Here is a 13,817-nt window from a genome sequence, read left to right as displayed (position 1 = left end):
TGAAATTTATCAAAGAATCCACAAGAGGGCGTAAATTTTTTTTCAGTATTTCAGACTTTACTCAACTTATTCTAAGTTTAATGAAGTGCATTATTGTTGTGTGACAAAGAGAAAAATATCTTCTTTGATGAACTATCCAGTAATTTTAATTGAAATACAAAATCAGTTTCAAATTTGTTGTATATACATTGTTTTAAAAATTGAAGAATATACGCTATGTTTAGTATTATATATGATCAAGTCAAAACGTGCTGAGACTGTTCTGACATATTGAAATCGAATCTTTGAGGTTTCTACTTTTCACCAATGGTGTTGCAATGCTGCCTTTATTGGAGGTTTTCATGAAACGACCATGTTACACGACGAAAATTCAGTCATTTTTAAACATCTCTCAAAGAATTATAAAAAAATTTTGTGCACTGTAACAGTCGCTTTAGCTTGTTTACCATATATTAACAATACGAGGAGTGTAGTTAATGATTGTTTTGCTTTAATTGCTATTGTGAAAATAATCAAAATATACACTTTCTTATAAAAATCATTGGGAACATTTAATTTTACGCGTGGGTATTTTCTGCGATTCTGTCAGTCACAATTTCGTGTTTTGCTGCTAGCTTCACAGAGGTCCGCAAATGCCAAATTGAAGTTTGACGATGCTCAATTTGAATATTTGTTACTTTTATTTATTTTGTTAAATGGTCAACAGACTCTGCAGCTTGAAATATTTCTAATCCGGATGAGGCATTGAAACTGTAATTACTAATTAATAACGAAGCAATCACAACTCTGCAGAATGAAATGCATAACTGCATAAATGGAAATTAGTTGACCTAGACTGCTAAGTTTCTTTAAATTAATTTATGGTTCTTTAGGAGCTGAAGTAGAACCATAAGTCATGAACCAAATACTTAAATAAATACTGTCAGACTGTAGATATTGGATTGAAAATACAGAAATATGCAATCTGAAAACAACAATTTGAGTTGAGGTATGTCTAAATCATAAAATGTTGCTTAATTCTAGAATATTGTACCGGTACTGGTACCGTACGGTAATACAGTACCGTAATACGAGTGTATGATCATAGGACGGAAATGCAATAAAATTTGATCATATCTTCAGTAGTCTACCTTTTTAACACTATCAATTTTTCTAGAATTAAGTAGAAATCATGCACATTTATTCATAAGATGGTGTTTACTGTAACTGAGGATGTGAACCGGTCTGAACAATCTTCATTTAGTAGAGGGAAATCTCGTGGGCGGAAAGGAAAAGGCACATTGTCAGCCTTATCCCAAAAGTCTAAAAACCAATCACCACAAAACTCAAAAACTTCTGAAGTTGATACAGAAGTTCACAAAGAATTACCACAAAATGAGATGGGAAATGTATTGTCATCACAAAAATCTACTAATGGGCCGCTATTGAATACAGAAAGCGAAAAACAAAATAACGAATTAGCAGCACTCCTTCCGCAACTGGACAATAAATCGGTCAATGTTGTTACCCATAATCCAACAAAAGATGAAAAAATGCAGGTTGATTCAGAATTGAAGGTGAGGCATGTTTGAAATATGTGTTTTTTCATTTTTTTATACACCTTTTCTTCTGAATAAGGCTCTACACAAAGATTCACTGATATGTAAAAAGTTATTTTTATTTTGAAATGCCCAGATTCGTTCTGTTCCTGCATTTTCTACTTAATTTATCACACTGTCGATGTGTCGGGCATGGAATTTGAACCTGATATTTCACCTTGCCGTTGCAATTTTGGTCATGTGACGACCGATGCACGTCACGATTAATTTAGATAATTTTTGAGACGAGCATGGCGTGATCTGACGTTGTTTCAGAGACGGATTGAGTGTTTGTTTTATTGAACCAAACGTCGAGACATCTTAGAATGGGAGAACTGTGTCCTACTGCCTATACCACCAAGTCATACATCTGAAACAAATAACTGGTTAGCTATTCCTGACATGAACTGATTAGCTGGACGAGAAGCCTTGGGCGCCATATGATCAAGCTGTCTCTCTGGTATTTTCCACCTCATACTTAAATTTGAAAATCCTATAATATATTTTAGAATTCTGGTGGAATTGATGGAAGCAAAACAGTTTCAGATGTTTCTACTGATGGCTCACTCAATGCTGAAATTGGTAGATTGAAACAATTACTTTTACTACAGGTAGAGTAACGCTTCGGTATTCCATACTGCTCAGTATATGCAAAGTGAGCTGAATACTTCAATCTTTTATTGTTTAATATATTTAGTAGTTTAGACTGATAATGGACAAATTATACAACGCTGAATAAAAAAATTGTTTCTGATCCACAAAATAAACGATTTCAATAGTACAGTTGACAACATATTTTCAGTGAAACCTATCTATTTGCAAAATGCAAAATCTTATGAAACCATTTCATAGCCTACAAAAGCATTACATTATGTAGAAATAGTGGGTCTGATTAATGTTAGCATGATTTCGACTTGTGCTTAGCAGTTTAACCGAGGTGTGACTGGTCGGAATAATCTCATTCTAATGCAAGAGTGTCCCTGCTGCTATTTCATAAAATTGAAGGTTTTAAATTTTAGGTTTCTCTCATCAGTCGACAACAGGATCTACTTAGACTTCGAGACAGAGAAATAATGCAGTTGAAAGCTTCCAACTCAAATGTATGTAAAAAATTAATAAAACACAATTAAAAATTTGAATGGTACAAATAGGGAATACCGGTACTTCATAAATAGCAATGTTTATCCAAATCTTTGACGTTTTGAGCCTATTTATCAATATTGCTAATGAATAATTACTCAGATCTTTTGGTCTATTCTTATTTTTCAGCAAGTAGACATATGATAGGCGAAATTATTTTATCATTTTTTGCAACAGTACAAATGTCAGCTGACCAGAGTTCGCCGTAGAATGTCTAAGAGAAAGGGAGAGTCGCCTGAGGATTCCCCACGATCACCGAAGTCATCAGCAAAAAGGTATATAGTGATATATCGTTATACTGTAGAGTTCTATGTTATGAATATTTTGATTGGCTCAATAATGTTTCAATGCATGGACTTGACAGTGGCAGAAACTGTTAACGACCAGCGGTTCATGTTTTTTTGGTAATTTTCACAGTCATATAGAAGAGTTATTAAAATGATGACAGTATTGTATATGTTATATACTGTTGATAATAGTAAAAATCTATTGATGTTCAAAATGTATTTCACTGAGATTTTAAATTAAATATTCAGAAAATCATCAGATTTAACAACTGGAGACAACAGCTACTCATCTGTCGAACCACAACAAACACTAACAAATAGTATGAACGATGAGATACCAGATCTATCAAAGACTGTAACGCCAACTTCAACAGTTGTGCTGAAAACAAAAAAGCGACGACACACCGCATCCGGTGAACTACCACCTGTGAAAAATGTCCAAAAATCTGACACAACGTTAACTTCGGAAATTGGACATGAACACATTGGTGCAAATTTAGAACTCAAATCGGATTTATTATCAACCCCTAATGATAAAACTTCAATTCCTGTTCCATTGTCTTTTGTTGAACAAAAGCAAGCTGAACTCATGGAAGCCATGATGATTTCACCCCCAGAAAAAGCGATTAAAACATTTTGTGACATCACAAAGTCATCACCACAGCTTGACGAGTTTCCATTCAAAATCTGTAACCGTTGTCCACATTGTGTTGCGATCGCTACAGAAATAACTCGACTTTTTAAAACTGCTGAAAACAGCAGTAGTCCGCAACTTCAGTCACAAATAAAAACTATAAAACCTATGGATAGGGATATTTTGCGCCTGGCTGCCATTGATAATCCTTCTTTGGGTAAGTTCATAGTTATTTTTGAAAAGAATTACTTTTTTTTCAGTCATCCATGCCCTTGTTGCTGTACGAAGTTCAGCTTCTATTGGATCAGGTCGTTGTGACTCCAGATACTGGGTTGTGAAAACTTTTGACTTCCAACGCAGGAAATAAAATTTTGATATCAAAAGTATCAAGTTATCTTCGATAAACAGTTCAGAATGCTTAGCAAACCTAATGCTCTCTGAGTCTCTGAAGAAGGAACTCAGAAATACATCCCAACTCAATTGAAAACCTGCCTAATTCCGTCGCCGACTCCACTCTAATCTCATTCGTCCTGGCTACAAAAAGTTGTAAATTTACCTAAAAACATTTTTTGGTACTTCCGTAGTATGTGCAACAAGATGGTGTATGATGAACGTAGTATGTGTATTAGGTAAGGGTTAGGCCATCATATAAGGTACAAATACTACGGAAGTCACTTGGCTAGTCCCCGAACCCGTAATAGAACTAAAATAAGGAAAATTGGAATAAAATTATGGCTTAACCCTAACCTGGTACACATACTATGTTCAGGTGTCCGCCATCTTGTTGCACATACCAGGGAAGCGCCCATTTTTTTTTCGGTTGCACCAGTTGCATTATATATATGATGTCTGAATTAACATTCTCCTGATTATATTGTTTGAATTTTTTGCAGAAATTAAGAATCCAACGAATAAAGATTTGTCCAAATGTACTGAGATAATGAGAACCGGTGTATCCTATTTTCGTTTTTCTCCCACTTTTGACTTAAACCACTGGTGGTGGGATCTTAAATGTGGAAGCATAAAAGTGGACAGTTCTTTAAAAAGTAAGCGGGCATAAAATATTTTTTTGTATAGTATTGGAAGTATTCTAACAAATGATAAATATTATTCATCATGAACATGTTCTTTGCTCTTTTCAAATATACATATTGCCATGTGATCATTTACGCTTCAACAGCAGATGACGTTGATTTCATACAAGACGTTTTCATGTTTTCCACTCTAAACAAGGCTGTGTACAAGCAGCAAAAAGTTTACGTTCAAAGACTATCAGTGTATTATATTTTCGTCTTGTTTTATTCAGTTCCTACTTGGAAAGAAGAAGAATTCTCTCCATTGATAGGAACAAGTGACCAAGTTAACCTGGAGGTTGGATATTTTTACTTATATGCCCTCAGATAAGTTTTCATTTTCATCAAAAATTATCAAAATTCGACTTTCTCCAAGTTTGGAGATGTAGTTGAAATTTTGGTACTCCCAAAGTATGTGAACCAAGATGGCGACGGAAGACGGAACGTAGTATGTGTACCAGGTTAGGGTTAGGCCATAATTTCAAGTACGAATACTACATGTTACTTATTTTTTACAGCTTTATAGTATCCAGAAGTATATGTACCGATATGGAGGCAACTCGCCTACTTTACATCTAGTTGTGCACAGGGACTGATTTTGGGCATGGAGTGTATTCACTTGGCTGACCCAAACAGTCTCCGAACTCGTAATAGACCTAAAATAAGGAAAATCTGAATAAAAGCATGGCCTAACCCTAACCTGGTACACATACCGCAGAAGTACCCTTATGTTTCGGTATTTACAATACCCTTGGGCCCTGATACATTATTTTTTGTTATATCAGTGTACAGATGATGCAACATTCATTAAGCGTCATATGAAGCACGAACAAGATGAAAAGAAGAGAAAACGGTTTGTTTGAAATTTTTATTCAAATAAAGTTGAACTTAATGATGATTAAAAAATATTCAATTATAATATATATAAAAGAAATTCAGAAAAACATACAGTGATATCTCGGTAGCAGAACATAATTCGTTCAGGATTGGTGTATGACTGACTACCTATTTGTTGTACCGAACATTCCAATATATTTACAAAACGTGTACCTAAACAACAAAAATTATTGGAATCTGTACATAATAAGGATTAAACATAATAAGTTTGAAAATTTTGTATCAGATACTGTACATTTGAGCTACTTTCTGTGGGATTCGTTTTTTTTTGTGCATTGACGTTTTCAAAATTTCGCACTTTGTAGTGGGTGACAGTAGTCGAAGCTCATTTGCCCACTGTCAGACTAAGTCAAATTATTCGTTTTTTTCTTGTTTATAGGTGGGATATTCAACGAATTCGAGAATATCGGTACAATGAAAAATTACGTCAGAAATTAATGAAGCAAGGAGCGGTATATGAAGCACCGGTCATCGAAACATTTTCTGGTCATTTACATGATGGTAAGTATTAGAAAGGAACCAAACTAGGATGGTTGGTAAAATATGCTTAATTATAGCTCCAATGAAATGTATTTGATCATGAAGACAGGGCCAGATGGGTTAAACTCTGAGTTGTGAAAATTTCGGCACTCCCGAAGTATGTGAACCAAGATGGCAGACACCGGAACGTAGTAGGTGTACCAGGTTAGGCCATAATTTTATTACAATTTTCCTTATTTTAGTTCTTTTACAAGTTCGGTAAATTCCCGTGGTATTTGTACCTGAAATTCTGGCCGAACCCTAACCTGGTACACATACTACGTTCCGGTGTCCGCCATCTTGGATCACATACTTCAGGAGTACCAAAATTTTGAATTCATCTTCAAACTTGGAGAAAGTCAGATTTTGATAATAAAACTTTGATGCATACAACTTTTTCGAATTGACTGTTAAGAGTGCTTAAACTTTTTTTTTGAGTTCTAGTAGGTAGTTCTGACTTATCACTATCTAAAGCTACCGACTCAGTGGAATTCAGAATTCTACTCAGGCATCCAACTTTGTAGAGTTGACTCTGTGTCTGAATCCAGTGAGAACATAAAACTCTGAAAAAAAAAGATAACTCGTAAAGGTTGTTGCATTGATGATATCAATTTTATTCGTCTATACATGTCTAATATGTTTAATGATCTGGTATTTAGCTGAATCTGTTGAAGTTCATGAAAGTTTACCTGTCAATGTATTTGGATACCCAACACCCCATATAGAACCAGAGTAAGTGGATTTATTGGTTGCAAATTTTCTAGAAAAGCATCAAACTTTCAATTATCAGTTTACCTGTTGCAATTGCTTGGAAACAAGATTGAACCATTAATTTCTTTGCAACATGGACCATTAGATTTTCAATTTTCAGTAATTAAAGATGGGAAATGTCATTATAAATCTTTATTTTGTTCAAATTTCCTTGGGTCAGTCACATGGAACCTGGCAATATGGAAAAAAAATTGGTACTCCTGAAGTATGCGCACCAAGATGTTGCACAACCTGAACCCTAACCTGGTACACAACCGTAGTTCAGGTTGTGCGCCATCTTGGTGCACATACTTCAGGAGGTCCAAAAATATTTTAATTAAAACGGGACACTTTATATTTCATGTTGTTCAAATCGTTCAGTTTGGTTATCTGCTGCTCTTTTTGCTCGTAAATTTGAGCATTGCTATATTTTTCACTAATCAAAATTTTTTTACCCTTTTCCAGAGAATTTAGTCTTGCACCAATGTACGATTCATTGAAATGTCTTGCTTCGGGCGGTCCGGGAAGAAGAAAACAAAAGAAAGTCTGAGATTTAGTAAAGGCTTGATGATGCTTAACAGCAATAGGAGTGTGGGCTGTATGAGACATAAAACAGATAGCATATCTGTGGTCTGTAATATCTCTTCGACAATGAATAGGGTAAGTGAAGATGGTGGATGTGTGAAGGTGTCTTGATATCTCTATTTTTCTATGAATTGTTTTGCTCAAATCATGTTGCAGTGTATCGATTTAATCTGTTAATGTCAAATAGGCGCTCTATAATGCCACGAATTACTAGTTCACATATAACTCCATTTGCGCCTCAATTAGCTGTAAGTGATATAAGTAACTTTTTAGGTAGTCTAGTCATGTGTTATATATGTCAATTCTGGGTTCACTTTGTATTCTGTAATTTTCATTCATGTTGATGAAGCACCACAATAGTAAGCATGTTCCTGCCTCTGGTTGCGTAAATAGTTGAGAGTGCTTGTAATGTTTCCAAATTTTTGGTTCGTAAATTTATTTCAATATATATGTTCCATTGTTTTGTAAACACAAACTGCTGCACCTTACTTGTTAGATTTTGAAAACAACAAATTCCCACTTTTCTCTACTACATGAATAGGCCTTCAATTTCCTTTCATATTTGACCAAGCACGGTCATCGAGCTCATAGCTTAGTATTAAGTGCTCTCATCCGCAATTCTACATTCAAATTCTTTCTTCCGAAACTCTTTTTGACCCATAATTCATTTCAGGTAATTGTAGATGTGAAAATATAAAAAAATATTACTTTTGAAACTTGCTAATGAAAGAGAAAAGGTTGAGGGCCTGGCCCCTGTGTTAGATTGTAGCTTGATTATCTGAATTAGCTATTTGAATCAAATAAGTGGCTCGTCTATTTTTGTGTCTACAATTTCAAACTGCCTTAGGTAAACCTGCTATGATTAGTATTACATTATGTGAGCCACAGTTTTAATTTCAATTGGTGCACTCATTTTTTCATAGCTCAAGTTGAAATTGTGAATTATTTTCTTTCACTGTACTATTGTTGTATATCTGTCACCGCTTTTTCTTTCTCTTTTTCTCGCTAAATAAAACGAAAACAGTCTTAGTCATTCAGAATTTAGTTATGGAAGGACAGGATTCAACAATTGGCTGTTATGGAATTAGTCAAGGTTGGTCATAGGCTTTGTTAATAGAGATGGGCAGTTCAGAATATCAGTACTGAAGATTCAAACTATTGGTATCCAAAATTATAAATCTGATTCGCTGGTACACAATTTTTGGTTCCATTATGAAATTTATTCGTTTTAATTGTGATTCAATCAATTTTCCTATATCAATATACCAGTAACTTGGCGACTATGCAAACGATAGTCTAAATTTCACATCAACTTATTCACATTTCAGTTGACCACGCAACCACACTGTAAAATAATATGTGATAATAAGTCTTTTATTTAATGTTTAAATCGACATCAACGAGTATTGAACAAAGCATATATTATAAACTCTTCTATAAGCAGGGTTGCCATATCGTGCTTATTTCTAAGATTTGTGCTTATTTTTTAGACCGCGTCTTATAAAGTAACGATGTGCTTATTTCTAAGAAAAGTGCTTATAGTTGTGTGCTTATTTTGTCTTAGCAATGACTCGTTCTTGTTTTGCGTACAAAGCAATTTAGACAATGAGTAAGCGTAACCATGAGTTCCGTTTCGAATATGAAAAGGAATTTGCTATTAACTACTACTATTGCGACATTGAGAAAGGGGGTTATCAGTGCCCACAATACTAAAACATAATAAGCATTGCGGGAAACCAAAGTAAGACGACTTTTGATCAGGGTTCGGCCACCTGTGGGCCATATCCGACCCGCTGACAAAAATAATCCGGCCCACAATGCTTCACTGAAACCTACGGATCGTTATTATGTTGTTCTTGTTTTTCATTAATAATTCTTTTTCTCATCGTTATCAAAAAATCGCTTTTTGTATTCAAATACTGAATTATTGGTTTTATTCAGCCTTGTTTCACCTGATGACGAAAAGGTATCAAGCGTAATGCAACAAATAGTGTTACATTAAATGTTATTCGTAAATATTTTGCATAGTAAGACGCTTGAGTCCACGAGTTGTCGTAGTGTTCGCTTGCTAATTGAAGTCAAAAACGTTAATTTCTAATCTGTATAAATAATGTGGTTCATCAGCCACCCGTTCAGTTTTTAACTTTTTCGAAAAAATATGTGCGGCCCGCCAAAATTTGTAACACTTGATTTTGGCCTTCGAGTGACAAAAGGTTACCCCTGCTTTGCATGTAGCAGTGACTCCATAGCTTTTTGCGATTTCGGAGCTGCGTACAACCCTGTTCGTCGCGGCTTCTAATGATGAAAATCTGAAGACTCGTGTATGATCTCCTTCTTGACGCCCGTGCTTATTTTTGGCTCTGGGTAGATGGCAATCCTGTCTATAAGTATAAATTCCGCAGAAACGAAAAATTCACCAAAATGAGTGGGTAATCGATTGCGCATATTTTTTACTAGTACAGTTGCATTAAGCTTGTCATGGAAACTTCATATTGATCCCTTATGTAAAAAGAGTTACACAATCACTCGGAATATTGTATAAATTACGTAGAATCTTCAAAATCGAAGCGGTAAAAATTATAGTCCTATATATTCTCATCTGGAATATGTCATTATCAGCTGGGGAGGAACTAATAAAACTACGCTAAAACCACTAGTAATTATGCATAACAAGGCAATTCGCTGTATGCTATTTGCAGGATCATAGCACGTTCATAACTCACTCTTATACAAGCAGTGTGGAGTATTACAACTGAAAGATATCTATCTTTCAGAAATTTTCTTTTAACAAAAAAATCGCTTAAAACAGAAGGTATTCTAATTTGGGGAAAATCCCGTCTAATATTAAAGAAAACTCACTTGCAACATTCAGTGAGCGATTAAAAATTCATCTACCTGATGGCCATGGATAGATGAAAAAGGGACTAGGTTTATTTCCTTACGTATTCAAGTTATATTATTATTGTGTTGCTGCTATGTCCATGCTCTATAATTTTTGCCGATCTTAATTAACTTTAATAACAATTTCCCTCGTATAATAATTTATATTAATTTTGTCACTAGAGGACATGTTTTATTGAAAACGAAACATTATATTATCAATACAAATTTGATATTCGAGTTCATGTATATCGTTCATCAAATTCAAGTCATATGCGCTCTCATTTTCAATTTATCACATGTCTATTCAAAGTATACTCGAAGTTGAATAACGTTCTCAATCATGTGGATTCGGATATGCTCCTTCAAATTTCCACATGTTCTAAAACCCTCCCCACGCTATTCACATGCTTATAATTTTATTTCGGTGTGAATTCGGATATACCTTTTCAAATTGCCAAAAGTCGTGTAACAATTTTAACAATGTTCACATACATATGGTTTCATCCCGGTGTGAATTCCATCATGCATGTTCAAATCTCAAGCACTCGTGGAACATTTCTTACAAACTTCACATGCATACGGTTTTTTTCCTTAGTGAATTTGCACATGAATCTCCAAATTTCCCGACGCTGTAAAACATTTCCCTCGCTGCTTCCAGGCGTAAGGTTATTTTTCGGTGTGAATTAGGATGTATTGTTTCAAATTGCCTCTCCCTTCCAATGATTTTTTCCCAGTGTGCATTCCGGGATGTGTATTCGAATTTCCTGTGAACACGAAAAACTTTTCACCGGATTTGCATATTAACCGTTCATTCATGCTAAATAAACAAGCGACTCAAAACAAGGTAAGTCAGGCACCCGAAAATATGAAAGCCTAACTCCTTTTGCCAATCATGGCATACGGCTCTCTGTGGACGTGAAAGGACTTATCCTAAAAAACTCACGACGCACTTACACAAAAAAATGCTGCCTCCAAGTAAAACTAAATTTTGTGATCGTAAATGTGTACTTTATGCCTTTTAAAGTTTGTAAATATGCAGGTCGACGCCCCCTTTGGAAATCGATGTTCTAAAGTAATCCTCTAAAACGTAGTATCATCCCATCTTATTGGGCAGGGGAGGCCAACACGTCGATCACGATCGACTGGTCGAACGCCACATCTCGAGCAGTCGATCGCGTCTGATGTTAAGTGAATTTTAGAGAAATAGCCCCAAAAATTGGCTCGAATCAGTTGTGTATTTCACAACAGGAAGAATATAGTACTTTACATACGCAAAATACAATATAAGCATACAGTATTTGAGTCTGGGCAAGCTCGATAAAGCATAATATTACGTAACAAATACAAATTTTTCAGCTGACAAGGTTTAAAAATGAAGTGCCGAATATCGCGTGTCTAGACCGGTATGTTAGTCGTTGGTCTAGACTGACAAACGATCCTACAATAACTTCCACAGTATGCGAAAGTTATTGTCTCACTTCAAGAGTAGTGTGATAAATTTTATTCGCAATGGTAACAGTGGCATCAAAATGCCCAAATTGTTCTAATTCCGAGCAAGCGGAGAATCGCCTTTAGAGAAAATTGTAAATTAGATACTGAAGTTTGAGCAGTCACGTAACATTCGTGGTTTGAGAATATTTATATTTCACTGTTTGGATGATACTTTGCAAGGTTTTTTGAAGAATTTTCAACACTTACGACTAAAAATTAGGCACGCTCTTTATCTGAATTCTATTATATGAATAAATCTTGAATAAATGATGAAATATTTACGCCGGGTACAATTAAATAATCAAATCAACAACTTAAATGGAGAATAAAAAAATACAAATTTTGTGTCGATTTCAATAATAATATGACCACAAAGCCTTCTTATTGGAAGCGGTGTTATTTTTTGTATGCGTGTGTGCAGTTATCTGCACATTCAGTGCCCATTCGTTTTTGTGTAGAACAGGGTGGTCCAAGGTTGTCGCCTCGGCGGGCCACAAAATTATTTTTGCATTGTTCGCGGGCCACAAAAGCACCAAGGATAGATAAACAGTGCAATACAAAACAAACACTTTTATTGTGCAAACACATAGCCATTTTAAGCTAATAGAATCCGCATTCGATTCGATGGGCCGAATGTGACGCGGGCCACAGATAATTAAGCGGCGGGCCACATGTGGCCCGCGGGCCTGGGTTCGGACTACCCTGATGTAGGACCTTATTACCAATCAGGATCTATTTTAAATATTTTAGTCGATCGCGGTCGAAAGCATGTTGGCCAGCCCTGCGATTATCATCTGTTTCGTTAACGGTGTTTTACTCTCTTCAATACTCCTAATCCTCTTTCCCCAAAAGCTCTAGTTTCTCGGGTGTATGCTTTGTCACACTGATTCCCAAGTGATGCAGTAGGCAACGTCTTCCTTGTTCCGAAAAGATTCTCTTGCAGATGATAACATATTACTGCCTGAAAGTTGTTTTTCAATATACTGCGCCTTCCTTTTTATGTATGATTCAAATAACGTTTTGTGGGTAGGCATTGACTTCAAAGTCTCTTTCGTACGATTTTCGTCTTTGTTTGTCGTCCGATACAATATTCTTGCCTGTTTTGATAGACTTCCCAACTGCTTTCATGTCAAGTGGGATGATATGCAGACCTTTACTGGAAACACAATATTACACCCCAGAAGGAAGAGTTTTTTCGCCGTTCACTTTCATGTAGCCTATATAACAAGAGCCTTAAATTTAGTATTGCAGTGTTTGCGGTTCATAAATATTTACAATTCAAATCGTAAAAATATTGTCAATATTTAGAAACCTATTGTCCCGAGATCTATTTCACTCTTCATCAGTGATGGGATTCAGATGGTTTCCGCGAATCATTTCTGGGATGTTGTGATATCAGCGAACCATCTCTTGTTCGAAAAATAATCCGTTAAGTCGACTCACACCGTAAAACGGTTTTCTAATTGGGGGTATTTACCCCTCAAAGAGGTAATTTGGCAATTTTTAGGGGGATAATCCATTCAGACTTTCACCGTTTTAACAATTTCTTTTCTAATCACCGTACGTAGACCAGTCTGCGGAAAAGCTGGACGTTCAATACCCGCATGCAGTAAATGAGCCTAATCGTCTAGTCACGCAGTTCAAAGATGACAATACTTTGCAGCACAGATTGTAGGCTAAAATGCTGAGCTAGCACAACCTTAGCATCTTAAAATCGGATCGGAGGATGCAATAGCTGCACTGGCGTATCTAGGGTGTGGCAGCAATGGCTAGTGCCATGGGCGCCGTTTGAACAGGGGCGCAAAAACGGCGAAAAGTATTAATAATAAAACGTTTCAAAGAAATAATTTCAAATTGGGAATAACTGAAACTCGTATTTTTACTCAAATAATAACGTAGAAGTATCCTAATTCAATAATAATCATTATAAATTGTCAAACAACTATCAAGGGGGCGCATTTTTAGACTTTGTCATGGGCGC

At 35.6% G+C, this 13,817-nt stretch overlaps 1 protein-coding gene across 1 annotated transcript; it reads left to right on the top strand.

The window, feature by feature from the left end:
• The first annotated feature begins 1,160 nt into the window (after positions 1–1,160).
• On the top strand, positions 1,161–8,979 carry LOC120338914 (uncharacterized). The gene is made up of 11 exons (XM_039406914.2): positions 1,161–1,556; positions 2,087–2,188; positions 2,597–2,677; positions 2,895–2,992; positions 3,254–3,855; positions 4,532–4,684; positions 4,945–5,009; positions 5,497–5,564; positions 5,988–6,109; positions 6,787–6,859; positions 7,343–8,979. Exons 1-11 carry the CDS (start codon positions 1,191–1,193, stop codon positions 7,425–7,427), a joined length of 1,815 nt encoding a protein of 604 aa, XP_039262848.2. The 5' UTR covers positions 1,161–1,190; the 3' UTR covers positions 7,428–8,979.
• Positions 8,980–13,817: the final 4,838 nt, after the last annotated feature.

This window comes from Styela clava, chromosome 1 (genome assembly GCF_964204865.1).
Source record: "Styela clava chromosome 1, kaStyClav1.hap1.2, whole genome shotgun sequence".
NCBI classification, from domain to species: domain Eukaryota; kingdom Metazoa; phylum Chordata; class Ascidiacea; order Stolidobranchia; family Styelidae; genus Styela; species Styela clava.
Note: the sequence above shows the minus strand (reverse complement) of the source record. Positions and strands in the feature narration are given on the sequence as shown.